Source organism: Podarcis melisellensis, assembly GCF_964234715.1.
Source record: "Podarcis melisellensis genome assembly, chromosome: 14".
Taxonomy (NCBI): domain Eukaryota; kingdom Metazoa; phylum Chordata; class Lepidosauria; order Squamata; family Lacertidae; genus Podarcis; species Podarcis melisellensis.
This window is the reverse complement of record NC_138546.1, coordinates 35976607-36003156: the sequence shown is the minus strand read 5'-3', so window position 1 is coordinate 36003156 and position 26550 is coordinate 35976607. Positions and strand designations below refer to the sequence as shown.

The 26550-nt window shown below is 45.0% G+C and overlaps 1 protein-coding gene and 1 long non-coding RNA gene across 2 annotated transcripts in view; both read left to right on the top strand.

The window, feature by feature from the left end:
• The window catches only part of LOC309356899 (5-formyltetrahydrofolate cyclo-ligase-like), a 30070-nt gene extending 8949 nt beyond the window's left edge, over positions 1–21121 (top strand). Inside the window, exons 2-3 of the mRNA XM_081888790.1 lie at positions 3559–3823; positions 19571–21121. Coding sequence (XP_081744916.1) covers positions 3559–3823; positions 19571–19794 — 489 coding nt within the window. The 3' untranslated portion in view covers positions 19795–21121. The remainder of the gene's footprint in view (positions 1–3558; positions 3824–19570) is intronic.
• Positions 1–24088, top strand: part of LOC309356993 — a 39606-nt gene extending 15518 nt beyond the window's left edge. The window contains exon 2 of the long non-coding RNA XR_014163000.1: positions 23639–24088. This is a non-coding gene — a long non-coding RNA (uncharacterized lncRNA). The remainder of the gene's footprint in view (positions 1–23638) is intronic.
• The last annotated feature ends 2462 nt before the right edge of the window (positions 24089–26550 follow it).

The window sequence follows — 26550 nt, the reverse complement described above, 5'->3', positions numbered from 1 at the left end:
CCACCTAGGCCCGAAGTCATCTTAGGCCTCAAACTGTCCAAAATTCCCTTTCTCTCTTCTAAAAATCCAAAACAGCTTTTCTCTGCTCTTCTCTGCTTTCTCACAAGATGCATAGGCAAAATGTTATTCTTTTATCAGTATGAGAAGGCTTCAAAAAGCTAATGTATAGGCTCTGTCAAAGCAAGCCTGAGAACTGAATCTTATCTCAGTCTAGTTGCAACACATCTTGAACACGCTGAACCGCAAGGCTCCTCAACCCCTTGGCTTTTCACCCTCTTTCCTGGGAAGGGCACCAAGAGTCCAAAAGAGTCCCAAGACAGGAGCTTTCTGTTCATGCTCAGGAAACTCATCAAGGGGAAGGACTCCTGAGGAGAAGGAGAAAGGGGAGGGAACTGAAGGGGAATATATGCTCTGTGCAAATGGCTGTGAACTCGTGCTTGTTTTGTAAATCTATCACACTTGCTCCTTCTACCAGCCCGGATGGTAGAAATAAAGCTTTTTCTCCGAAACTATTCCTTGAGTGTCTGTTTTGACTCCCATCTCCCTGTCCCGGGCGCAAAGCTCTTCTCACCCGAGGCAAAGCCTCATAAGGCTATACATCCTCTTCTCTATTTGGATACCATTGCTGGTTTACAAGCACCTTGCCAATTTGGATCTAGGATACCTCAAGTACTACCTAATCCCATCTGTCCCTGTCCAGTAACTGAGGTCTTCAGGGGAGTCACCATTAATGGTCCATCAAGGTTGGAATGCATGGCTTGTATCGCTTAGGACTGTGGGCCCAATTTTCTGGCTCTGCCTTTTAACTGATGTCAGGTAGGCCCTCTCCCTACAGAACCTCCAGTACCAATCAAAGACTTTTTAAAAATTCCAACAAGCATTTTAATTTCAGATTTTAATAGGGTTTTTTTAAAAAAAAAACAAACAAACCGGTTTTTGGTTTTTGTATTATAAACAGCTTAGAGGCCATTGTAGTTAAGCCGAGACCATATAACACCGGTCCTGAAAGACCTACATTGTCTCTCAGTACATTTCCAGGCACAATTCAAAGTGTTGGTGCTGACCTATAAAGCCCTTGGTCCAGTATCACTGAGGGAGCGTCTCCACCCCCATTGTCCAGCCCAGACACTGAGGTCCAGCTCCAAGGGCCTTCTGATGATTCCCTCCCTGTGAGACGTGAGGTTGCAGGGAACCAGACAGAGGGCCATCTTGGTAGTGGTGCCTGCCCTGTGGAACGCCCTCCCGTCAGATGTCAAGGAAATAAACTATGTTTCAAAGAACATTCGCCAACCGGAACAGTCACTTCCGGGTTTGCGGTGTTCGGGAGCCAAAACATTCGAATTGCAAGGCCTTTGGGATCCAAGGTATGACTGTAGTGGGGAAGCTAAACTGAGCTGTCAGAGGAGGATTTGAGCAAGGCCTTTTACCCGAGGCAGCAGTGGCATTGTAGTGGTTAGTGTTTTGGGCTAGGACCTGGTTCAAATTCCTGCTCATCCATGAAGCTCTGACCTTGGGCCAGTCACAGTCTCTCAGCCTAAGGGCATCTTCCATCAGCATATTAATGTAATGCTTTGCTAGGCTTAAATCCCTTCTCCCAATATGACACGGAAGTGTCATAGTTGATCTACAACAGGCACAGGCAAACTCCGGCCCTCCAGATGTTTGGGACTACAATTCCCATCATCCCTGACCACTGGTCCTGTTTGCTAGGGATGATGGGAATTGTAGTCCCAAACATCTGGAGGGCCGGAGTTTGCCTATGCCTGATCTACAGGGTGGGGAGATTCAGATTTGGTCCACTGGGGTCAAAAAGATTCCTTGACCCCAGTGAATGCTGGATCAAATGGTATCTGGCAGTTTTCTAGTAAGGAAGCAGCTTGTTTGCAGATGTTGTGCCAAGAGCGTTGCTTCAAATATCTGAAGGGATGATGGGCAGAAGATGGAGCAGGCTTGTTTTCTGTTATTCCAGAGGACAGAGGTCAGTGGGTGAAGATTACTAGGAGGGGGCCATGGATGGGGAGTCACTGGCCTCTCAGGTACCATTGAACTTCAGCTCCCATCAGCCCCTGCCAGCATGGCCAATGGCCTTGGGCAATGAGGAGTTGTAGTTTTGCCCTGGGTGATGGGGGTACACCAACTCGAAGGCCGCAGGTTCCCCATATCTGTGCTAGGCATTAGAAGAAGCTTCCTAGCAGTAAGAGTTGTTTGGCAGTAATCTGAGAGGGATGGAAGATATTGAAGATATTTTAAGCAGAGGATGGAAGCCATCTTAGTACTTGCATCCTATCTTCCGCAGAAACTGCTGCTTGCCTTCTATCACTGTGCCATTGAGAGCGTGCTCACTTATGGCATATGTGTGTGGTATGGAAGCTGTACTACCCAGGACAGGATGGGGTTGCGCAGAGTTGTTAAGGCAGCAGAGAGCATTGTTGGCTGCCCACTCTCCACCTTAGAGCAGATTTATGCCACAAGGTGCCAGAGGAAGGCACTGGACATAGTAAAAGATCCATCGCATCCTGGTCACTGTCTCTTCGAGCTCCTGCCGTCGGGACAGAGATACAGGACGATGAAGACAAGAACGAGCTGTCTCAAGAACAGCTTCTTCTCCAGAGCGATCTCGGCCCTGAATGGGAAACCTGGACTTTGAAAGTCATCTAATCTTCCTTGCTGTATTATACTGTATTGTTTTAATTAGTGTTTTTATAGTTGTTCTGACTTTGTGTGGAGTGCCCTACCTGGGTGGATGGAGCAGCCAAGTAATTTTGTTGTCCCCGAGAGGGGGCAATGACAATAAAGATATTATTATTATGTTTCAGATCCCGCTCTGAGCAGGAGGCTTGACTAGATGACCACTAAGGTCCCTTTCTCCCCCCCTTATTTATATAAATTTATTTATTTGGTTTTCAGATTAAAATTTTACAGTCACATATCCAACATGCAACATAAAAGCAAGATTCCAGAGAATCTCCTGGACTTCCCTCTTCCCCTTTGTGGGTCCTACTGTTAATCATTTCCTCCTGCATCTTTTATGATCATCCAAATCTTTTACCTCTCCGTTGTATCCAAAATTCACCATTAAACTACAAGTGTTATCCCAATCCTACTAATGGTTTTAACAGTTTACAATGGTTTTTAAGATAAGTTACAATTTCCTCCCATTCCTTATTAAAATTTTGGTCTTCTGGATTTCTGATTCTTCTGGTCGTTTTAGACATTTCGGCACAATCTATCAACTGCCATTCTTCTCCGCTAAGGACTTTATCTTCTTTTCATCTCTGGGCCAATAAAATCCGCGCAGCCATGGTCGCATACATAAATAGTCTTTTCTGCTCCCTTGGGATTTCGGCGTTTTTTTTAAAGAAAAAGTTATACTGCTATGGTCCTTTCCAACTGTATGGTTTGATACACTATTAAAAGAACAACAACCTTGGTTGCAGTTGGAAACTTGGATTATGTGGTTAAGCCCGATGCCTCAAGGAAAAGGTGGGTTCTCCCACCGTTTTTTCTCGTGAACTTTCCAATCTCTCTGACTGCAAACTCCTCTCTTTCCCAATGCAGGTTTTGGAGCATCCTAAATACCAAGCATCTCAGAGAATTGCCGTCTTCCTAAGCATGTCGGATGAGGTCCAGACAGAAGAAATCATTCAGGACATTTTCCAGCGTGGCAAAGAGTGCTACATTCCGCATTACAAGCCCCGGAGCAGCCACATGGACATGGTGAAGCTAGCTTCCTATGAAGAAATTGCTTTGCTGCCCTTGACTTCCTGGAACATCCATCAGCCGGCTGAAAATGACATCCGGGAAGAAGCCTTGTCAGCGGCAGGTGAGCTTGGCGAGCAGGGGTTTGTAATTTGGTGTCAGAATACATCCTTGTGGGAGAGATGGGTAATGTTGTGACATATCAAGGCATGGACAGTCATTGACGGAAAATATCCAAAGTGGTACAGTGGTTAGACTGGGAGTGGGGACTCTGTCGCCTCCCAGATGTGGGTCTCCCAATCCCCATCAGCCTCAGGCAGCATGGCCAATGGTCAGGGATCAGGGGGCTTGTAGTCAAAAACATCTGGATGACACCAGTTTCCACATCTGTGCTCTGTTGCACTGCAAAAACACACATGCAATACAGTACACACACACACACAGAGCAATTGTTATGGAAACAGTCTGTGAATCAGATCAGTTCTCTTCAAATTGACAAGATGCACGGACCAAGTTTGCCTAAAAACATGGACTGAATCAAATCTTCATCATCATCATCATCACCATCACCATCACCATCATTTATTTATACCCCACCCTTCTGGCTGGGTTTCCCCAGCCACTCTGAGCGCCTCCCAACAGAATATTAAAAACACGATAAAACATCAGACATTAAAAATTTCCCTAAACAGAGCTGTCTTCAGATGTCTTCTAAAAGTCAGATAGTTGTTTATTTCCTTGATATCTGATGGGAGGGCGTTCTGCAGGGTGGGTGCTACCACCAAGAAGGCCTTCTGCTTGGTTCCCTGTAACCTCACTTCTTGTAGGGAGGGAACCGCCAGAAGGCCCTGGAAGAGTCTCCTGCTGCTGTTTTCTGCAGATGCAATAGAGGCGGTAAATAAGGTCCTCTTCTCCATTGCTATCACCACTTGGTAGGCTCAGTGTTGAGCTCTAACCCATGCCCAGTCCGATTCAGAGTGAGTTTTCCACCACCGGCACTCTAGCTGTCTCAGCGATTGTTTCATCGCCCTCAGCTGGGGAAAACCATGGGGCTGTCCAGGCTCCATTCAATCGGAGAAGGCGCTTCAGAGCCAGACAGTCGATAGCCCTGGTTAACTCCACAATCCAGCGGGCCACCAGGGAATCAGCTGAAAGGCCATCAACATGGAATAAAACATCCCCTACCACTCTCTGGAAACCATTTGGATCAGGCTTCCTCAAACGCGGCCCTCCAGACGTTTTTGGCCTACAACTCCAATGATCCCTAGCTAGCAAGTCCAGTAGTCAGGGATGATGGGAACTGTAGTCTCAAAACATCTGGAGGGCTGAGGAAGCCTGATTTGGATCCATTGAATGGTGGGGGCAGACCCTCTGAATCGGTCCCACCTCCCTGCAGAGGGGAAGGGTCACAGAGAAGTCCTTCAAGTCCCTCTCCACCCCCCTCCAATTTTTAAAATTGAAAATACTTCGTTCTCTTGCAGGACTTTAGAATTGGTACATAAGCTAAGAGAAGGGGGAAGAGCAATTTCAATTGTGGGCAGAAAAAATTCATTAATCGTATACGTCTGCATGAAGGTATAATGAGTGAGCTATTTTAATCATTCTCAGACTGACATTCTATGGACATTAGGTGCATACCTGCATTTAAGAAGCCCTGGAAAAAATACACCTGTGTAGTAAATAACGTCTTGAAGGCCCCATTGAAGGATTTAAATAAGATGTGTGCAAAATGACAGATAGATGGAGCGCATATGTTGGAAGCGGCGAAGTTAAATATAACTACATAATGGGAAAAACAGAAAATGGTCCAAACAAGATTGTAAAGTGATTGCCAGGACTATTAGATTTTCTTCCCTTCAGGGAGGGTTGATTAAAATTTACAGTACAATATATATCCAAGCGAGAGATTAATTTAAAAAGTATTTTTTTTCTGCCTTTTTTTTTTTTTTACACTGGTCATAAAAAAGACCATGGCATGAGACAAAATTGAAAATCAAGGCTTAGCTCTTAATGTAATTTATTTTTTAATGAAATGATTTGAAGTTTGGAATGAACTTCTTCTCAAAGACAATGAGCCATGGCACTTCTGTGTCGGGTGGGTGGGTATCAGGAGAAGGGATTTGGGTCTAGCAAGGCATTAGTATGCTGGTGAAAGAGCCCCTCTGGGGGAAAAGGGGGAGCAGGAGCAGCTCCTGATCCTAGCTGTGCTTCTAAACTGCCAGGGATTCTCAAGGCAGAGATGAATCGAACAGTACTGTCCTTTGCAGGCGGAACTCAGAAGTCAGTTCCACGGAGTTAATTATTAAATTTATAGCCTTTTCTTCCTCCCATAGGAGCCCAAGGGCTGGAAGCATCAGGTGATAAAATAATAAAAACATCTCAATAAAATAAAATAAAATCCGGTACGGATCCAGACCAGGAAAGATCCGAACTGAAAAGCCTTGTTGAAAGAGGAAGGTCTTCAGTCAGTGCTGAAAAGACAACTGAGACTGTGCCTATCTAAATGTTCAACGAGAGGGAATTTTGCCACGCTAAAGGCCTGATTCCTACCTTGTGTAGAATGGAGTTACTGATACAGTGGGATATGCAGAAGAACCACAATTGCAAAGTGCAACGATCCATTGGGCATGCAAGTGGTGAAATGATATCCGCATTGCTCAGAGCCCTTTTTGTTGTGTTTTGTGGGTGTGTTTTGCAACATGTCACTGGGGCAATAATAGTGCATAAGTGGACGATTTATACTGGGCTGCCTGCACATCATTCCACTTTATTAGTTGCTCTGCAATGCAGGGACGCGGGTGGCACTGTGATCTAAACCACTGAGCCTCTTGGGCTTGCCGATCAGAAGGTCGGCGGTTCGAATCCCCATGACGTGGTGAGCTCCCGTTGTTCAGTCCCAGCTCCTGCCAACTTAGCAGTTCGAAAGCACGCCAGCGCAAGTAGATAAATAGGCACCGTTGCGGCGAGAAGGTAAACGGCGTTTCTGTGCGCTCTGGCTTCCATCACAGTGTCCCATTGCACCAGAAGCCGTTTAGTCCTGCTGGCCACATGACCCGGAAAGCTGTCTGTGGACAAACGCCGGATCCCTCGGCCTGAAAGTGAAATGTGTGCCGCAACCCCATAGTCGCCCTTGACTGGACTTAACCATCCAGGGGTCCTTTACCTTACCTACCTAACCCCAGTGTTACTTCATTACTGGGATCCTCTGGCACTATAGTGCAACGAAAGCAAGACAACCCCCACTCTGGGACATTTGTGGTATAAATATTACAGGGTTTTAGCAGGAAGCTGTGGGGCATGCACTAACTGGAAATGAAACTGTACGTTGTATCCAAAGCTAGCCTTACTCAGAGTATTTATTTTTATCAATTTGTTGCACTGACTTTCCCACTTTCCCACCCCTCAAGGCGGCATGTAACCCCCTCATTTAACCCCCACAGCAACCCTGGGAGGTAGGTCAGGCTGAGAGACAGCGACTGGCCCAAGTTCACCCTGAGAGCTTCATGGCTTAGTGGGAATTTGAACTCTGATCTCCCAGGTCCCTAACCGACAATCTAACGACACTGGGGCTAGATCTATTGGAAGGTGTTTTGGGGTTGTTTTTTAAGAGAACTGTGGGTGGGGGAATTTGGGTCAGGAAAGTGAAATCTGTCGAGTCTGTGGGAAATGGCTGACCCAGATTAGCTGTGTGCAAAATGTCTCGCTTTCTTTCTGGAACTTGAGCAACGAGGGCTACTAGTTGCCCGAAAACGCTTCCTTTAGCCAGCAGATGTCAGTATTTTGTAGATTTAGTAGTGAGATTGAGTGACACCCCCCCCCCCCGCTCCATGTAATTAAATTCTTGCTCAGTCATTGCAGTCACATACAGGAGACAGATCAGGTGTCCCCAGGGAAGTCTGAAGGCAGCTGTGCCATGTGCAGTCATTTCTCTTAAATGTGAGTGTAAGAAAAATACTTGTGGGGTAGGGGCTGTGACAGGGGCCAATGAAACCATGAATACTTTGGAAACAATGTTTTTTATTTTATTTTATTTTTATACCACCCTTCATCTGAATATCACATGGCAGTCCACAACATAAAAATACAACATGAGAAAGCAAAATATATAATAAAACAAAAACAAATAACCCCCCCTTACAAACACATTTAAAATGATTCTCTGTTAATCAGCCAAATAGGGGTAAATAGGAATGTTTTCACCTGACGCCTAAAGATATGTAGTGAAGGTGCCAGGCGAGCCTCCCTGGGGAGAGCATTCCACAAACAGGAAGCCACCACAGAAAAGGCCTGTTCTCTTGTCGCCACCCTCCAGACATCTTGTGGAGGAGGCACATGAAAAAGGGCCTCAGATGCTGATTGCAGGGTCTGGATTGGTTCAGAGGCGGTCCTTGAGATATCTGGAGACAGTGAATGCTCTGCTGGGATTTTCTTCCCCCTCTCATAACGCTGGAATTCAGAGCCACTCGGCAAAATTGACTGGATGTAGACTGAGCATGAAGTATTCATCTTACCTGGTATAAGAAGGTTATTTTATATAATGACACATTCTAAGTCAGGCAAAAGCACTCAAGGAGGATACAAAGCAGAGCTGGGAAAGGGTGTTGCAAGTGTGTGTGTGGGGGTGTGGGTTTGAGAGTCCAAAGGGCCAGCTGTTGTTGTTTAGTCATTTAGTCATGTCTGACTCTTCGTGACCCCATGGACAGACCAGAGCAAGCCAGGCACTTCTGTCTTCCACTGCCTCCCTCAGCTTGGTCAAACTCATATTCGTAGCTTTGAGAACACTGTCCCGCCATCTCGTCCTCTGTTGTCCCCTTCTCCTTGAGCCCTCCATCTTTCCCAACGTCAGGGTCTTTTCCAGGGAGTCTTCTCTTCTCATGAGGTGGCCAAAGTATTGGAGCCTCAGCTTCAGGATCTGTCCTTCCAGTGAGCACTCAGGGCTGATTTCCTGAAAAATGGATAGAGAGTCCATGGGACTCTCAAGAATCTCATCCAGCACCAGGGCCAGCTAGAGAGGCCAAATTTGGCCCCTGGGCTTGAGATTCCCCCGGGTTGTTTAGAAATGCGTTAACAATAGAAACTTTAACGAAAGATTGGCAGAGAAATTGAGGGAAGTCAAAAATTGATGACTGTGTGATAAAGTATGAGTAGATTGTACAAAAATGTTTGAAAAATGAAAAAAAAATTAAAAAAAAGAGATTCCCCCGGGTTGGACTAGATGATCCTTCCAACTCTTACAATTTTATGATTCTAAGTCCTGGCATGCGTGTGCGTCTAACCTTTCCATCTTCATTTTGTCCTGGAATGAGCATTTCCATGCTGAAAGGAGGAGGAAAGGATAGCTTTTGTCTTTGGCGGTATGTATGTTTTGCAGGTAATTCGCTTGTGAGTTTATTGTCAGGCAGGTTGCTAAATTGCCAGCGAGATGAAATTGCAGAAAGTAATACTCGGAGACAGGCGTATTATTCTGCTTTGATTCAACATGTTCACAGCTTCTCAGCGCTGCTAGGTGGAACTGGTGCAGCTGATTGTAAACTGATAAGACGTGTGGTTATTTTATGCTTGGGGTTTTTTGTTTTTTGCTTAATCCATGTGAATATATTTCAAATCTTTGACTGGTTGTGCTTCACCACCCACACACAGCAGAATTGGCACAACCCCGAAGTTTGAAGAAAAATCCTTTATAGTGAGGGGTGGGCTGTAACTCAAAGGAGTGGGAATGGGACATCCTAGAAAAGGATGATGGAGGAAGAGAGACGTGGTAGAATGTGAGCCATCTTGTCTGGATTGGTAAAATTTCTTGGTTCACACTGAGAAGCTATTCTTAAATGCCCTCTGGTTTGGAAGTGAGTTGCCCATAGAGATCATTGGAGACATCCGAGATATTAATGCAGCTGGGATTCTGCCACCAGGATCATCACCCCTGCAAAGCAGCCCTGCCAGCACTGAACATGCTCAGTGGGGATGGATGGTTGGGGATAAATCCCCCAAAAAGCGGAGAGTGGATGGGATATTGGGGTACGGCTGGAATAAAAGACCAGATCATACCAAACACTCAACCTAGTTCAGTATCCTGCTCTCACAATGGCCATGCAAATGCCCGTCCAAATGTCCTCAAGCAGCGCATAAGTACAATGCTCTCCCCGCTTGTGGACGCGGGTGGCGCTGTGGTCTAAACCACTGAGCCTCTTGGGCTTGCCAATCAGAAGGTCAGCAGTTCGAATCCCCACGACGGAGTGAGCTCCCGTTGCTCTGTCCCAGCTCCTGCCAACCTAGCAGTTCGAAAGCAAACCAGTACGAGTAGATAAATAGGTACCGCTGCGGCAGGAAGGTAAACAGTGTTTCTGTGTACTCTGGTTTCTGTTATCGTGTTCAGTTGCGCCAGAAGCAGTTTAGTCTTGCTGGCCACATGACCCGGAAAGCTGTCTGTGGACAAATGCTGGCTTCCTCAGCCTGAAAGTGAGATGAGCGCCGCAACCCCATAGTCGCCTTTGGCTGGACGTAACTGTCCAGGGGTCCCTTTACTTTTTTTACCTTTTGCTTCCCACTACCCAATCTGCTTTCTGCCCTTCCAATTATTTTGAAACTAACTGCCCTGTAAGGCTGGGCGATATCTGGTTTTCATAATCACAATATATCCCCAGCTAAACATCACAATATACCAATTTATCACAATGTCCGAAATAAGGAGGGGGCTGTGAAGAGGAATTGGCTGGTTTCACGGTGAGGAGAAATTGCTTGTAAAAACATGTCCATTGGTCAAAAGTGCATACAAAAATTAACATAAATTCATTCCAAAATGCATCATCACCCACCTCAACACCTTCATCCTTTGCCTTAAAGTGGACATTGTTGCAAGTGAAGCTTTGGGGGAACAGAAATAGAGGAAGGAAGGAGAGAGAGAAAGAATTGAACAAGAGCTATCAAATCCCAACAGACCTGAAAGGAGTGGAAGCTGCAGGAAGAATAGTTGTTAGCATATGCCTCTGCTTTGCTTCTGTTAGGTGATGAAGTGTCAGTATTCCTTTGCCTTAAACCTTTATGACTTATATCCATCCAAGGGCGAGTCACGCTTTTTTTGCTCAGGAGGGCAAATGTGGGTCGGGAAGGTAAATTCTTCTGGGAATGATCTAAGGCAGGCAAGCAAGCTCTGATAAGAATTAACGAGTCTTTGGCCGTTTTATGGTACCTTTATTAACAATTCACCCCCAGAGAGCAGCTCTGTGCCTGCCGCTCTTAGCTACGAGTTGGTCACTCTGAGTCTCCGCCCCTTTCGCAGCATGAAAGGCGCCAAAGTCCAGTCCTTCCACTCTTCTTCCATTACATTTTGACCCTTTCAGCTCTTCTGGTTCAGGGAGAAGGGGGGTTGACTCCCCCCTCGCTCTCAAACGAAGAGCCCTCTAAACTCTGCCTCCCTCCTGGATGCATAGCAACCCTCTCAATGTCGTCTATCTCCTCCTCCCCCTCTGCCTGTGAGCTTTCTGAGTCTGCTGCTTTATCTGAGTCTGGGAACTCTAGATGAAGGGGGCCCAAACTAACCCACTCCTGCTCTGTCTGCATTCACTTGTCTCCAGAGTCAGCCTCTTCCCAGGCGTTCGATTCGGCCACGTCTCTGACACAGATACACTCCAGAGGGAGAGTTCTTGAGTTTTCTGCTGGACCGGTCACCTTAGTGGAGGTCACCTATGGGAGGAACTGTGGCTTATTGGTGTTGCACCTGAACTGCAAGTAGAAGGAGATAGTTGAGTGGTACGGCATTTGCCTTGCATGCAGGAGGTCACAGCTGAGTGCCAGAGCACCTGCTTTGTATGTTGAAGGTAAGCTGTAGAGCTTTGCATGCAGAAGGTCCCAGATTCAATCCCCGACATGTCCTGCTAAAAGCTGATGGGGAAGGAAAGTATTCCCGAGTCTTTGGAGTGTCAGGGAGAGATGACCAGAGATGGAGAACTTGTGGTCCTCTCCAGGCATTGCTGGACTCCAATTCCTGATGGTTGACTATGCTACCTGGGACTGATGGAGTCCAACATCTGGAGATGTTCTCCAGACCTGGAACAGAGAATACCGATTGGGTCTAAGGGCAGCTTCCTAAAAGTCTGTTTGGAAAAATTAAAGTACAAAAAACAGCTTAACATGCAATATATATAAAATTAGCTATATCTGTCCCCAGCAAATGGGCTTGCTTTGCCAATCCATTACAGTTGCTTTGCAATAGAAAGATAAAAGAATAAATCCACTTTATTTTTGAGATAGTATGGCAGAGAAATTTAACTTGCTTTTTGTGTCGTTATACTAGATGGGGGCAAGCTCTTGGCAAAGATGGCGCCTCAGTGTATCAATGTCTGCCATTCCATTGGGTGGCTGTTTCAAACTTAATATGCCATCTCTAAAGCAGAGCTGGAGCAATAGTGTATATTTGATTTTGAGTGTTTGACAATTCCTGGTCTATATGCAGGAAGCAAATTTAGGTAGAAAATGTGCTGCTCATTTGCAAACTCTAAGGATTTATTTTCTTAGAGGGCCTTCCCCCCCCCCCTCCCCAACCTCTGAAGTATTGTTTCAATATTTATTCAGAACACTATTTATTTAAGGCTACATTTGCACATTTATTCAATCACGAATTCCTGCAACTTCTCGTTTGCCCTGCTGACTGTATGTTTGACTTTGACACCTTGCTGCTGTATTTCAAGCACAAACCATTGCATTCAGCAGATCTTACTTCTGAGTAGACAGGCAGGGGGTTGCACTGGCTGGTTAGAGTGTTTTAAAAACATATTAGTCAAGAATTCAGGACGCTATGGCGTTTTATATTATGCTGAGAACTATAGCTTTGTGAGGGAAAAGCTACCGTTCCCATAATTCTTTGGGGGAAAGGATGTGCTTTAAATGTAGAAAAGTACAGGTGGTAATTGTTAAGTTGTAGGTGAACATATCAGATGACACAGAGATTCTTCAAACAGCTCTTGTTTATTCACAGGCCAGAACAGAACTGAAGGGTTCAGCCAGCCTGCTTATATAGAGCTCCAGTACAACGTAACTGTAACAATTTTCTAAAACTATCCAATCACTGAACGTCACTTTCGATCCCTTATTTGCATAACTAGCTACAGTATCCCCCTGCTGGCCCAGGGTGAGAACTTCAGTACATAACACCAATAAGAGTCACATCCATTGCTCCAACTATTTGTTGCCTCTACCCCTGTCTGCCACTGGCATATGGCCCCTGGAAGATTACCTATGAGGGAACATGGCCCTGCAGTCTGAAGTGTTCCCCCACTTTGGACTCACAAGATCAGCACCAGACATATTGAAATATTTAGACCTTTCAAGGATATTGCAGATCTGGGCTCCATTCTTACTTGAAAAATAATACATTTACGTTTATTTTATTTCTGCATTTTCTGTTCAAATAAGCACAAGAAGCTTTGGCAGGAGCTGTGAGGAGGCCCCGGCAGTAACTACATATCCAACACCCATCCAACCGCCACTGATACCAATATACGAATAAATTGCATCTCCCAGTCAGAAGCCTCAAATAATTAAGTGAGAGGAAACAATTTACTCCAGACTGGAGACATTAAACAAAAAGATTGGGGAGGGAAGAACAGAGCAGAGACGGGGAAGCTAGTGCTAGATTTCTGTTGCACATATAACAGGAAGGTACCACATCAGTCCATACTGACAGGAAAAAATAATCTATCAACTCCAATTTAAACATATATTAATATCGGCAAACCATATGCCCTGATAGATACTAACATAGATAAATACTAACAGCTTCATACCTGGCATTGCTTGGTAATTCTAAAAAAACCCCAAAAATGTATTGTTTTGAAAGGTTCAGTCCATTGTGTTAATCCAATTGTATCCAAAAGAGATGAAATCCTTCCACTTGATCTCAGGAACTATTATACAGAATTGGGTTACGATTCCTTCACAGGTGTCCAAATGCATAGGATACAATGAATTTTCAAAAATATATACTAGGCCATTGCCATACATCCGGATTTTCCCAGACATATATACGGAATACTGCAGTCGGCTGCAGTAAATCTTACAAATGTCTGGGGGAAATCCGGATGTATGGCAACTTATGTTGGCAGTGCCATTTTTGTTGTATTTCCATAAAAAAAGCTCAGAAGTGGCATTTTTAAAAGCAGTTTTGTCCTAAAAGCTCAACCACTGTCTGGATTTGTAACTGTTTGAAATAAAGGTAAAGGACCTCTGGACGGTTAAGTCCTGTCAAAGGCAACAATGGGTTGTGGCGCTCATCTCACTTTCAGGTCGAGGGAGCTGGCGTTTGTCCACAGACAGCTTTCTGGGTTATGTGGCCAGCATGACTAAACCGCTTCTGGTGCAGCGGGACACTGTGACAGAAGCCAGAGCACACGGAAACGCCGTTTACATTTCTGCCACAGTGGTGCCTATTTATCTACTTGCGCTGGCATGCTTTCGAACTGCTAGGTTGGCAGGAGCTGGGACAGCAACGGGAGCTCACCTCGTCACGGGGATTCGAACCGCCGACCTTCCAATCGGCAAGCTCAAGAGGCTCAGTGGTTTAGACCACAGCGTCACCCACCTTCCTAATTAGGCAACCTTAATATATACTGAAGGGACGCGGGTGGCTCTGTGGGTTAAACCACAGAGCCTAGGGCTTGCCGATTGGAAGGTCGGCAGTTCAAATCCCCGCGATGGGGTGAGCTCCCATTGCTCGGTCCCTGCTCCTGCCAACCTAGCAGTTTGAAAGCATGTCAGAGTGCAAGTAGATAAATAGGTACCACTCCGGCGGGAAGGTAAACGGCATTTCCATATGCTACTCTGGCATGCCAGAAGCGGCTTAGTCATGCTGGCCACATGACCTGGAAGCTGTACACCAGCTCCCTCGACTAATAAAATGAGATGAGTGCGGCAACCCCAGAGTCGGTCACGACTGGATCTAATGGTCAGGGGTCCCTTTACCTTTACCTAATATATACTAGATACATTCAAATGTAGAAAGGGCAGTAATATGTTCAGATTATTTACCCTTCCAACTTTGAAACAGCTTCCACATTTGCTGTACATCTGTTAGTCTCCACATGGCAGGAATATAATTTAGAAGCATGTGAGCACACACAAATGTCAAGGATTGTTTCCAAAGCAAAGTTAATATGAACAATAATATTTCACCCAAAAGAGGACACTATACAACAGGCCCACATCAATGAGGTTTTATCAGTATCACATCATTGGCACCTATCTCAATGAGCGAAAACACACACATACAGCCAAGAGTTTCACGGCACCTTAAAGACAAACAAGATTTATTGTGGTATGAGCCTATGTGGACAAAAGCCCACTTTGTCAGATGTTTGAAGTGTTATCAGCAAGAGGATAGAATTAATTAACAAGATGTATATACCGCTTAATTAAGAAATAGCAATTCGTTTAAAGCATATCAAAGAAAACTAAGTGAGCCTAAAGCTTACTTAACAGGCCAGTGAATATCCCAGGGTATCTCTTAACCAAATGACAGGAATAGCCAGCAACTCCCTTCCCACTTTTCTACTTGTACACAGCAGGTTCGGCAAGAGCGTACACAGATCATCAGAAACAGGCTCTCTTCTTTTCGTAATGAAATACAGTGCTTTTGCTCCTACATCCATCCCCCCAGCGAATAAAAGTTCCTGAAGTTTCTTTCCTCTGCAAAAACTAACAAGTAAGATGATGAGGTTCGTTCCAAAGGGTTGCACAGCCGCCGCAGGCTCATTTGTTTCAAATGTCCCCTTGGCGATTCCCACTCCATATCGGAACAAAAATAGCAGATCGGCACAATGGTTGCCTTTAAGCTTGGCAGCGGTTCAGGACGGCAGCCGCTTCCCTTCTTCTCCCTGGCAGAGGCATGAATCAACGTCTGAAAGCCCGATGGCCAGCAAAACCTCAGCCCCTGAGTGAAAACATGCAATTCAAGCCGAGAAAACACCCGAACTTCACTCCTCCTTTCCCCTGCTATTCTTTCCCTCCTTGCGCAGAATTCCCTCCAGCCCCTGAAATGCTATTTTGCACCAAGAAAGCAACAGTTGGGGTGGGGGTGGGAGACGGGACAGACACACACAAGCAAATGGTGGCGTTGGGAAGATGGACACCACAGTGTTACTCAGAGCCAGTGTGGTGTAGTGGTTAAGAGCGGTGGACTCGTAATCTGGTGAACTGGGTTCGCTTCCCCGCTCCTCCACCTGCAGCTGCTGGGTGACCTTGGGCCAGTCACACTTCTCTGGAGTCTCTCAGCCCCACTCACCTCACAGAGTGTTTGTTGTGGGCGAGGAAGGGAAAGCCACTTTGAGACTCCTTAAGGGGAGTGATAGGCGGGATATCGAGTCCAAACTCCTCCTCCTCCTCCTCCTCTTCCTCTTCTTCTACTACCACTGAATAGCTAAGTCAGTAGAGCTTGAAACTCTTAAGAAGAAGAGTTTGGATTTGATGTCCCGCTTTATCACTACCCAAAGGAGTCTCAAAGTGGCTAACAGTCTCCTTTCCCTTCCTCCCCCACAACAAACATTCTGTGAGGTGAGTGGGGCTGAGAGACTTCAGAGAAGTGTGACTGGCCCAAGGTCACCCAGCAGCTGCATGTGGAGGAGCGGGGAAGTGAACCCGGTTCCCCAGATTACGAGTCCACCGCTCTTAACCACTACACCACACTGGCTCTTAATCTGAGTGTTGTGGGTTTTGAGTCTCACCTTGAGTAAAAGCAGTGCTTTTTTTCCTGGGTGTACGCAGGGGTACACATACCCCCTAAACATTTTGTGATTTTTTTGGTGCTTCTGTCAATTTACTGTATTTACTTTTCCCGATTTGAACTATAAAATGGTGATTTTCTTGAGTCAAAATGAGAGTACCCCTAAACATCTTTTTTAAAGAAAAAAAGCACTGGGTAAAAGGTTGCAGGGGGTTGTACTATGTAGATGATCTGGTGGTTCCTTCCTGGTCTACAATCTTACGATTCTATGATACAGAGCACAATAAAAACCGTAAAAACAAGAACCCCACCCATAGCCCCCAAATCGCAATCCATTCAATATACAGCCGTACCTTGGTTCTTGAATGCCTTGGTACTCGGACATTTTGATTCCCCAATTCTGAAAACCCAGAAGTAAGTGTTCCGGTTTTTGAACGTTTTCTGGAAGCTGAATGTCTGACGTGGCTTCTGATTGAGTGCAGGAAGCTCCTGCAGCCAATCAGAAGCTGCTTCTTGGTTTTCGAACCGTTTCTGGAATCAAACGGACTCCTGGAATGGATTAAGTTTGAGAACCAAGGTACAACTCTATTACAGGGAAGGCTCCCAAATCAGTTCTTCAGTTTTCTAAGGCAAGGGTAAATTTAAAGAGTATTGGTCCTCATCCAGTATGCTGTCGTCCTGTGAGCCCATGATGACACTGACAGGCATATATTCTGGGTTGGAGAAGTGTCCCAGCCAGGGCCCCAATCTATAATGAATCCTATTTTCCTTTTCTCCCTTATGCTACAGTCCAAATTAACCAGCCTGTAGTTAAAATGCTGCAGTGTTGTAGAGCTACCAGATGTTTCCTTTCTTCTATTAAAAAGAAAGTCGGGGTAGAATCTTGATTATTATTAACTGCACAAGCCGAGTTTTCATCTTATTGATTGCATAATAGATCAACTGCAAAAATAATTATACCTGTGAAAAGCTTGAGCAGGGGGGGAAAGGCGCCCGCAGCGAAGCAATCCTAGTTTGTAATTTTTTAAAAAAGAAAGAGTCAGGGATGTGAGCCTGCTTGGACGAATTAAAACCAAACAGTGGAAGAAACAATCATAAAAGTGCCCCGGCAAGCAGCACGCACTAACATCAAGAGAGGAAAGCGGAATTAAAGAGAAGTACCAGGAATGTGGAAATTATCCTTAAGAGATTGCTTAGATGTTTCTACATCCATATTGTTTACCAATCACTTGTAACTTTTATGTGATTGAAATGTGAATTATGGTGCATATATCTAGGATTTCAAACCAGTTAAAGAAATCCTAGCCAAGCGTAAGTGTTGTTAATGATTCAAATGAATCTGCATGATTGAGAATGATAGCACTTTGTGCTATCACACCTTTGTTGTACTCACACCTTTGTTGTTTTTAAATGATTTCTGCACAGCTGGCATCATAGGAGCAGACTTTATATATACCACATCAGACCACTGGCCCATCTACCAGTAGTTAACATAAAGGTACCCCAGTGTGGTGTAGTGGTTAAGAGTGGTGGGCTTGTAATCTGGTGAACTGGGTTCGCTTCCCCGCTCCTCCACTTGCAGCTGCTGGGTGACCTTGGGACAGTCACACTTCTCTGAAGTCTCTCAGCCTCACTAACCTCACAGAGCATTTGTTGTGGGGGCGGAAGGGAAAGGAGAATGTTAGCCGCTTTGAGACTCCTTCGGGTAGTGATAAAGCGCGATATCAAATCCAAACTCCTCTTCTTCTTCCAATGGTCTGACTCTGTACAAGTGAGCTTTCCGTGCTCCTGTGCCGCTCTCTGAATTTCATGGTGCAGTTTACTTTAAAAAGGGTTATTTTAGAGAAAGAATGTGTACAAAATGCTTACAATGATCCTTTTAAACCAGGCTTTTGGTTGATTTGATTGACATCCTATGCCCTTTTAAAATGTGGTGGTGTTTTTTTCAAGGGTATTTTTATTGGGTTGTTGTTTTTATTTTGATTATATATTTTGATTTTCTTTTGTGAACCGCCCTGAGACCTCTGGGTATAGGGTGGTATATAAATTCCAATAATAATAATAATAATAATAATACAGTTGTACCTTGGTTTTCAAACACAATGCATTCTGGAAGTCCATTCAACTTCCGAAAGTTTCAGAAACCAAGGCATGTCTTCTGATTGGCTGTAGGAGTGTTGTGCAGCCAATCGGAAGCTGCGCTGGACGTTTGGCTTCCGAGGCAAAGTCCACAAACTGGAACACCTACTTCCCTAGTTTGCGCCATTCGAGTTCCGAGTTGTTTGTGAATTAAGCTGTTCAAAAACCAAGGTACAACTGTAATAATAATAATAACTGGTGCAATATTTATGCATTAAAAAAAAATCCACAGCAAAAAAATCTGTATGGAATAGACCTGTGAGTGAACTCATACATACCGTAATTTTTGCTCTATAAGACTCACTTTTTCCCTCCTAAAAAGTAAGGGGAAATGTGTGTGCATCTTATGGAGCGAATGCAGGCTACGCAGCTATCCCAGTAGCCAGAACAGCAAGAGGGATTGCTGCTTTCACTGCGTAGCGATCCCTCTTGCTGTTCTGGCTTCTGAGATTCAGAATATATTTTTTTCCTTGTTTTCCTCCTCCAAAAACTAGGTGCGTCTTGTGGTCTGGTGCGTTTTATAGAGCGAAAAATACAGTTATTGGCACAGATCAGAGGAATCCACCAATCCCTAACATGAGAGCAGAGCTAGCTTGCTGCCCTCAGCTGTTCTTGAGGACACTGTCCCACCACCAGTATTGGGAGTAAATTTCTACTGCCGCTCAAGTTGGTTTCTGTACATGGGAGGGGGTGTTACAATTTCGGTTTCTCTCAAACTTTTCATTTCTCCCACTCTTAAGTCATAGCTACTTTTAGATTTCCCCATTCTAGTGAATGGGGAACCAGAGAGCTTTTATTTTACACGGCGTGGCTCAGGAGCAGAACTGCAGATCGAAGCAGAGAGCCCACAGAACAACTCAGAAACAGATGAGAATTTAAAACAACATAGCTATAAGGCAAATCTTGAGGTCTGTGCACGCGTCAATATATGCCACCCTTCCTGAATAAATAAAAAGGAAATGAGTTGGTGAAGTCAGTACTGTTTCACTAAAAATATATGTTTTTATGTTCTCTCTTCAACAGAGGGTCTGGATCTCATCCTCATGCCAGGACTTGGTTTTGACCAAACCGGCAACAGACTGGGAAGAGGAAAGGGGTACTATGATACATACCTGAACAGGTGCAGACAGCATCCCAAAGGAAAACCTTACACAATCGCCTTGGCTTTTAAAGAACAAGTATGTGACGTGGTCCCTGCGTCTGAAAATGATGTGAAAGTTGATGAAGTCCTGTTTGAAGACAACTGACCTGGAGCCAGTTTTTATGAATTCCTAAACAGCTGTAGAGCTGGTCCATAACTGCACATTCACCGCTGGCTACATTAACATGTCTGAAAGGCTCGCTCCAGATTACAGGTCAGGTGAAAGGCTCATCTAGTCTAGCATCCTGGTCTTGCGTGGCGAGTTCCCGCCTCCCCCTGGTGGAAATAACCTCACATGACACAAGTATTTAGGTTAATGGGCTAAAAATGACCACAACTTTATTGGTTACAGGTGATGAGCGGTATTGGCTTAGGCATTGGTCCTACTGACTATCTGGCTTCAGCCTGTTTGCTTGAAGACCGGGAAGGGTTAACTGCCAGTAGGGGGAGCCCTGCTGATGCACATCAACTAGGAACTCCCCTGGGGTCACTGCTTGGGGGCGTGCCTTAGGCCCTCACCTCCATAGGCATCAGACAGGGCCACGCCCCCCGAAATCCTTTACCGGACTACCCTTCGCAATCCGGGGGAGGTGATGGCACTTCCTCCCCCCTTCATCTACATAACAGTACCCCTACCAATGCCTAACCGCCCATCCCAGGAAGTTGTGGCGATTTGCTACGAGGAAGGCGAAGAAACTAAGTGGCTGGTGCCAATTTGCCAAGTGGAAAAATTCCTACCAGGCCCCTTGACGGCGACCAACCAAAGTCCATAGCAAGATCTTATGAAACCTAAAGGGCGGGTGGGTGGGAAACCAGAGGAGCTATGGCGGCAAAAGAGGGAGATCCTTGGCCACGCCAATGCCAAATAGCGCAAACCACGCCTCCCCCAGGCCAGCCTATTGGCTGGCTAGGGAGATGATGCGGCCAAGGATTCCCTCAATGGTGCAGAGGCTGAGAGCCAGCCCCTGCGCATGTGGGGAGGGCGTGAAGCCCGCAACCCCACCTCCTCTCCAGCTCGGAAGTGGCTTTACAGTGGGCTGCCAGTTACCTATAGGGAGCCAATGGACAGGACCTGAGTGGAAGAGCTCTCTCTCCATGCAAAGCCAGTGGAGTCCACAGAATGTGCAATATAAATGATGATGATGATGATGAAGATGACGACAACAACAACAACAACAATTTAGTATTTCTACTCCTCCCATCTGACTGGGTTTCTCCAGCCACTCTGGGCGGCTTTCAACAGAACGTTAAAAACAATAAAACTTTGAACATTAAAAACTTCCCTAAACAAGGCTGCCTTCAGTTGTCTCCTAAAAGTCATATCACATTTTTACACATAACAGAACACGATACATTTGTGTTTTATAGGATATACACCTGTCTCATAATCTGGCAATTCAGTGTGATTAAAAGATTATTTGTTTCACCCGAAAGGCTTTGCGTTGAATTAAGATTTCTCTCTCACTCGCCTATAGACATTTTGGGGGCCGTGCACATTCTTCTTGTAAACCTTTCATTCCAATTTTAACTCAGAAAGAAGTGTTTGTGGAAAAGAGATTAGAAGTTTGGGGGAACACAACCTGTCAGTGGGACGGCTTTAGCCATTTGTAAGGGAGATGAATTTTTGTTCTTGTTCTTTTTCTCACCGTGCTCTTGTGAAACGTTTCCTGTTTACATTCGTACCGTTTCAGAAGTCTGCCGAGCAACAATTTTAAAAAATGCTTGTAGAAAATGTTACGAAGTAACTCAGGATTTGTTTGTTTGTTTATAGGATTCATAATCCGCCTTTTGGGAACATGCCCCATAACGTGATCAGCACACAGATGCTATGGCAATGAATGGCAGAATGCTGCTCTGACTGAGTCAGGATTAAGTGGGTTGTGATTGACTTAAGCACGTCCAGGAGTTCTATAGTGCAGGACATTTGGGTTTTAGGACATTCTCTTTCCTGTGTCAGGGCTGGGTGTTGTGCAACGTTCCTGAACATGCCAGGAACTAAGAACTGCAATTCGAGACTGACGAGTCCTCAGGAAGAAAGTGCAATCAGGATTAGAGGACTATAGCTAGAAGGCAGAATCAGAGAACAAACATGGAGTCGGGACAGAAGAGCAAGAGACAATTGAAGGCTCAGCTTTTTTCTACCCAGAATGCTCAAATGGCCAATTTGGTGTGGGATGTAACCCATTAGAGCAGTCAAATACAACATTCCTTGTTTCCCTAGAGTGGACACAGGCAGGGGGATGTTACTCCACCCAGTTGAACTTCCTGTTATACCTGGTCTGGAGCATCTTCTCCCTGCATGTGACCAGGTAGGTGGGCGTGACCTTGGCAGACCCTATAAAGGGGCCAGTCACACAGCCATCTTCCTCTTTTGATGCCATTTCTTCTCTTGGACTGCACTGGGATAAATGCCCATATGAGATGAATCCACACCTTCTTCTGTAACTACAAGCTAAAGCAGGCTTCCTCAACCTCAGCCTTCCAGATGTTTTTGGCCTACAGCTCCCATGAGCCCTAGCTAGCAGGACCAGTGGTCAGGGATGATGGGAATTGTAGTCTCAAAACATCTGGAGGGCCAAGGTTGAGGAAGTCTGAGCTAAAGCCTGCCTTCAGGGATCATACTGTGAACTGAATGTAAGTAAACTTCCTGTTACTCTGTAAGGAAAGACAGTTGTGTCTTTACTTCTTTTTAAAGAGGGAACAAAAGGGGACTTACAAGGAATAAACTCTAATTTGGGCATGCCAGATTGGAATGCTTAACTAAAGAGATTCAAATGAATCTGCAAACTAGCTTCTTGCTGTGTAAAGGGGAATGAGCTCTGCTATATGACTCGCTAGTGTGAGTGAGGAAGGATAATATTTAATCAATATATCCTCTCCTACTATCCACAACATTCCCACACCTGGGTGGGTGGGTTTTACCAGGTCTGGAAGGGTTCTGACACCTTCTGTTTAGTGATTCACCACATGAGGCAGCTGCTTACAGTATCTGACACTAGATTGCTAAACTCATGGGGTGGTAGTCCTCAGTTCCTGACTGTAGGGTTGGGGTTAGTCCAGCCCTCCAGCATCTTTGCTATTGGTGGCACCCCTAGATAAGGACAAGATGGGGGTGACTGGGCAGCATCGCAGAACACTTTGTCAGCTTTGAAAATAAAATAAGACAATCCCCATAGAGGCTGCCTTGAGCTCTTTGGAGAGATACGAGTATGAATAGGCTCCTGGGAACATGGAAAGCTGCCTTATGCCGAGTGTCAGGCATGGAGAGTCTTCCCCTCCCTTCAGTAACTTCACAGATAAGAATTAACGAGCGGTTGATAAATGTATAGTCCTTTTACTACAGTGTTATGTTGCAAGCACAAATACACAGCTCTCTGCAAGATGGCGCCTCTAAACCAGGCATGGCCAAACTTGGCCCTCCAGCTGTTTGGGGACTAAAACTCCTATCATCCCTAGCTAACAGGACCAGTGGTCAGGGATGATGGGAACTGTAGTCCCAAAACAGCTGGGGGGCCAAGTTTGGCCATGCCTGCTCTAAACCCTCCTTCTGACTTCCGCAGCATTTTGGGAGCCAATGGGAAGTTCCTCCCTCCCTCTGACTCCTTTGCTCTCTGATACGTTCGGACCTCTGAGTCCGTGGTGAGGGAGGGGGTCCCCCACACTCTCAAGTGATGTCTCCATTAGCTGCCCCCCTCCCTTTCGGTTCCCTTGTCATTACAGTGGTACCTCGGGTTACATATGCTTCAGGTTACATACGCTTCATGTTACAGACTCCACTAACCCAGAAATAGTACCTCGGGTTAAGAACTTTGCTTCAGGATGAGAACAGAAATCGTGCTCCGGCGGCACAGCAGCAGCGGGAGGCCCCATTAACTAAAGTGGTGCTTCAGGTTAAGAACAGTTTCAGGTTAAGAATGGACCTCTAGAACGAATTAAGTACTTAACCTGAGGTACCACTGTATATCATAACTGGGTAACTCCTCCCTAAGCTGCTCAGCTTCTGCCTCTCTCTCTTTTTCTGAACACGCTGTGGACAAGGAGGGGGCAACTATCCCCCCTCCAGCTCTCCGTCAGAAGATGGTCTGCCATAGGATACATTCAGAGCCAGGGCTTTTTCGGCTGTGGCCCCGATCTGGTGGAACACTCTGTCACAAGAGACTAGGGCCCGGCGGGACTTGACATCTTTCCGCAGGGCCCACAAGACAGAGCTGTTCCACCAGGCCTTTGGCCAAGGCACAGTCCTTTGGTAATCCTCATAGAACTCTAGCCCAATGGTTGCCATTAATTTGATTTTGAATTGATTTTAGAATGCTGTGTTACTTTTATTGTTGTTAGCAGCTCTGAGCCCGGCTTTGGCTGGGGAGGGTGGGATATAAATAAATTATTATTATTATTATTATTATTATTATTATTATTTATTATTATTATTATTCCCCAGTCCTTGTCTTCAGACCATTCCCTGACCCGGAGTCAGACTGCTGGCCCATCCAACTCAGTATTGTGCACACTGTTTGGCAGCATATGTCCAGGGTTTCAGAGAGGGCTCTCTCTCAACTCTTCCTGGGGACTGAACCTGGGACGTCCTGTGCACAAAACGGATGCTCTACCACTAAGCTGTGGCCCTCCAATTTGGATAGTCCAGGATGACGGATGGATATAAATATTCCTTGACAGATGGAGCTGTGTGAGCACATGGGTCTCCCTTTGCCGAAAACTCAAGTAAATGTTAAAATCCAGGTGGGACTTAGGCCATCTGTAGCTCTCTAGCAGGCGCACCAGAAACATCCTAGGAACAAGAAATCCTCAGGACTTACCCTCTGCACTTATTGTCATGGAGTTCTACTCAGTATTGATCCAGAGTAGTTCCCAGTGTATAGTTAGCAGAGTAACAACTTAAAACACGTTGCAGGATTCCCAAAAAATAGACCAGAGGCAATTAATATTTCATCCAGCAGTGCTTTACTGCTACTGAAGGCAAATGAGCATAATTCAAAACATTTAGGATTGGCACAGCCCATAAGAAATCCAGTTGCAGCAGACTTAAACTTACAATTACTTATAATAAGTCTAAAGTATAACACTTTAAACAGAACAGCATACCAGAAGGAAGAGAGAAAGAGAAAGTGAAACCCAGGCTCCTTCTGGCCTTACTTTCATAGTCAGCAAGACCTTGACAGAAGAGATAACAGGACCAGTTTAAACCAGCTGTACTCAGCTTCTCGGAAGGAATAACCCAAACATCACGAAACTTCTGCTTCTTTCTTTTACACAGAGAAGCTTTTGGAAGCTTCCGGAACTCTCTTGAATTAAGTAGAATAGGGCAGATCTCTACACATCAGATCAATACTTTCTGTACTAAGATATAGAAACTGACACTTATAATGGGAAATTAGCACTGACATAATCCCACTTATAATGGGAAGTTAGCACCCAACTGACATAATCTCATGCACTCAAGTCAAAAGATTTCAGCTTACGGTGGTACCTCGGGTTACATACGTTTCAGGTTACATACATTTCAGGTTACAGACTCCGCTAACCCAGAAATAGTGCTTCAGGTTAAGAACTTTGCTTCAGGTTAAGAACTTTGCTTCAGGATGAGAACAGAAATCGTGCTCCATCGTGCTCCAATGGCTCAGCAGCAGCAGGAGGCCCCATTAGCTAAAGTGGTGCTTTAGGTTAAGAACAGTTTCAGGTTAAGTATGGACCTCCGGAACGAATTAAGTAAACCCGAGGTACCACTGTATAGCTGTTTGGTCTCATTGGTCTTACTCTAGGCATAAGGTGATCATGAAAATCACTAGCAGTAGAATCCTGTGCATATCTGCTTGGAAGGATGTCTCACTTACTTCAATGGGACTTGCTCCCAGGTAAGCACATAGGACTGCCTCCTTAAAATGACTGGTTTTTAATATATTCATCTGTCAAGGAAATTGCGTATTCCCAACACAAAGCCATCAAAGCACACGTTAAAGGCAGAATCAAGCTCCAGCTCTGAGAAGAATGAAACCAATTCAGCAAACAATAAAACCATCCAATCAAACTCAAAGAGCAACAAAACAATTTCATCAGTTATAAAATTGATCTTCCATAAATGACTGGGTTGTACTTCAGGGAAGGCCTTCCTAAACTAAAAATGGCTTTGGTAGGCACCTAGACACCATCATGGTAAGCACCTGCCTGAATCTGGCTGGTAATTGAACTGGGACAGCAACACAAAGCCTGGTTTCTAATATAGCCTATGCACACCTCTGGGGCATATCAATGGGGCATTCTTCTTCTTCCTTGGCGATCTTCCTTGTAGCTGAGTAAGACTGTCTTCCAAACAGGGTTTAAGCAGTGAGTCCGTAAGTGACTGTGGAGGCCAATTCCACAGTGGAGACATAGGTTTCCAGGCAGGAGTTGATCACAGTGAGGGTTTGCCAAACCTGCCTCCCTCATGGCACGTTTCTCCCTTTTGTCCTGAGTTTGAGTGTCTTCAAAGTCCATGGAAGAATGAGGAAATCCTGACTAAAGAACTTTTTTTATATATATAATATTTATTGAAACTTTTAAGTTACAATATAAAAAACAGACAAAATTATTACGTAACATGACATATTTTCTTATCTCCTTAGGACCTCCTCACATCTCCTGCTCCTACCTTCCACATTATAAAATTATGCCAGCAATTTATCACCTTACTTCCATCCTTACTGTCTGATTTTCCATGTTATATCTCAAATTTTAGATACCTCAGTTATACTCCTTGAAAAATTAAATTTAGCCAAATAATTATCCAAAAATTTGTTTTTTCTTACATTTTAACTTATCTTCCTACTTCACTTCATCTATTTTAATGATGCCAAATTGTTTATAATCA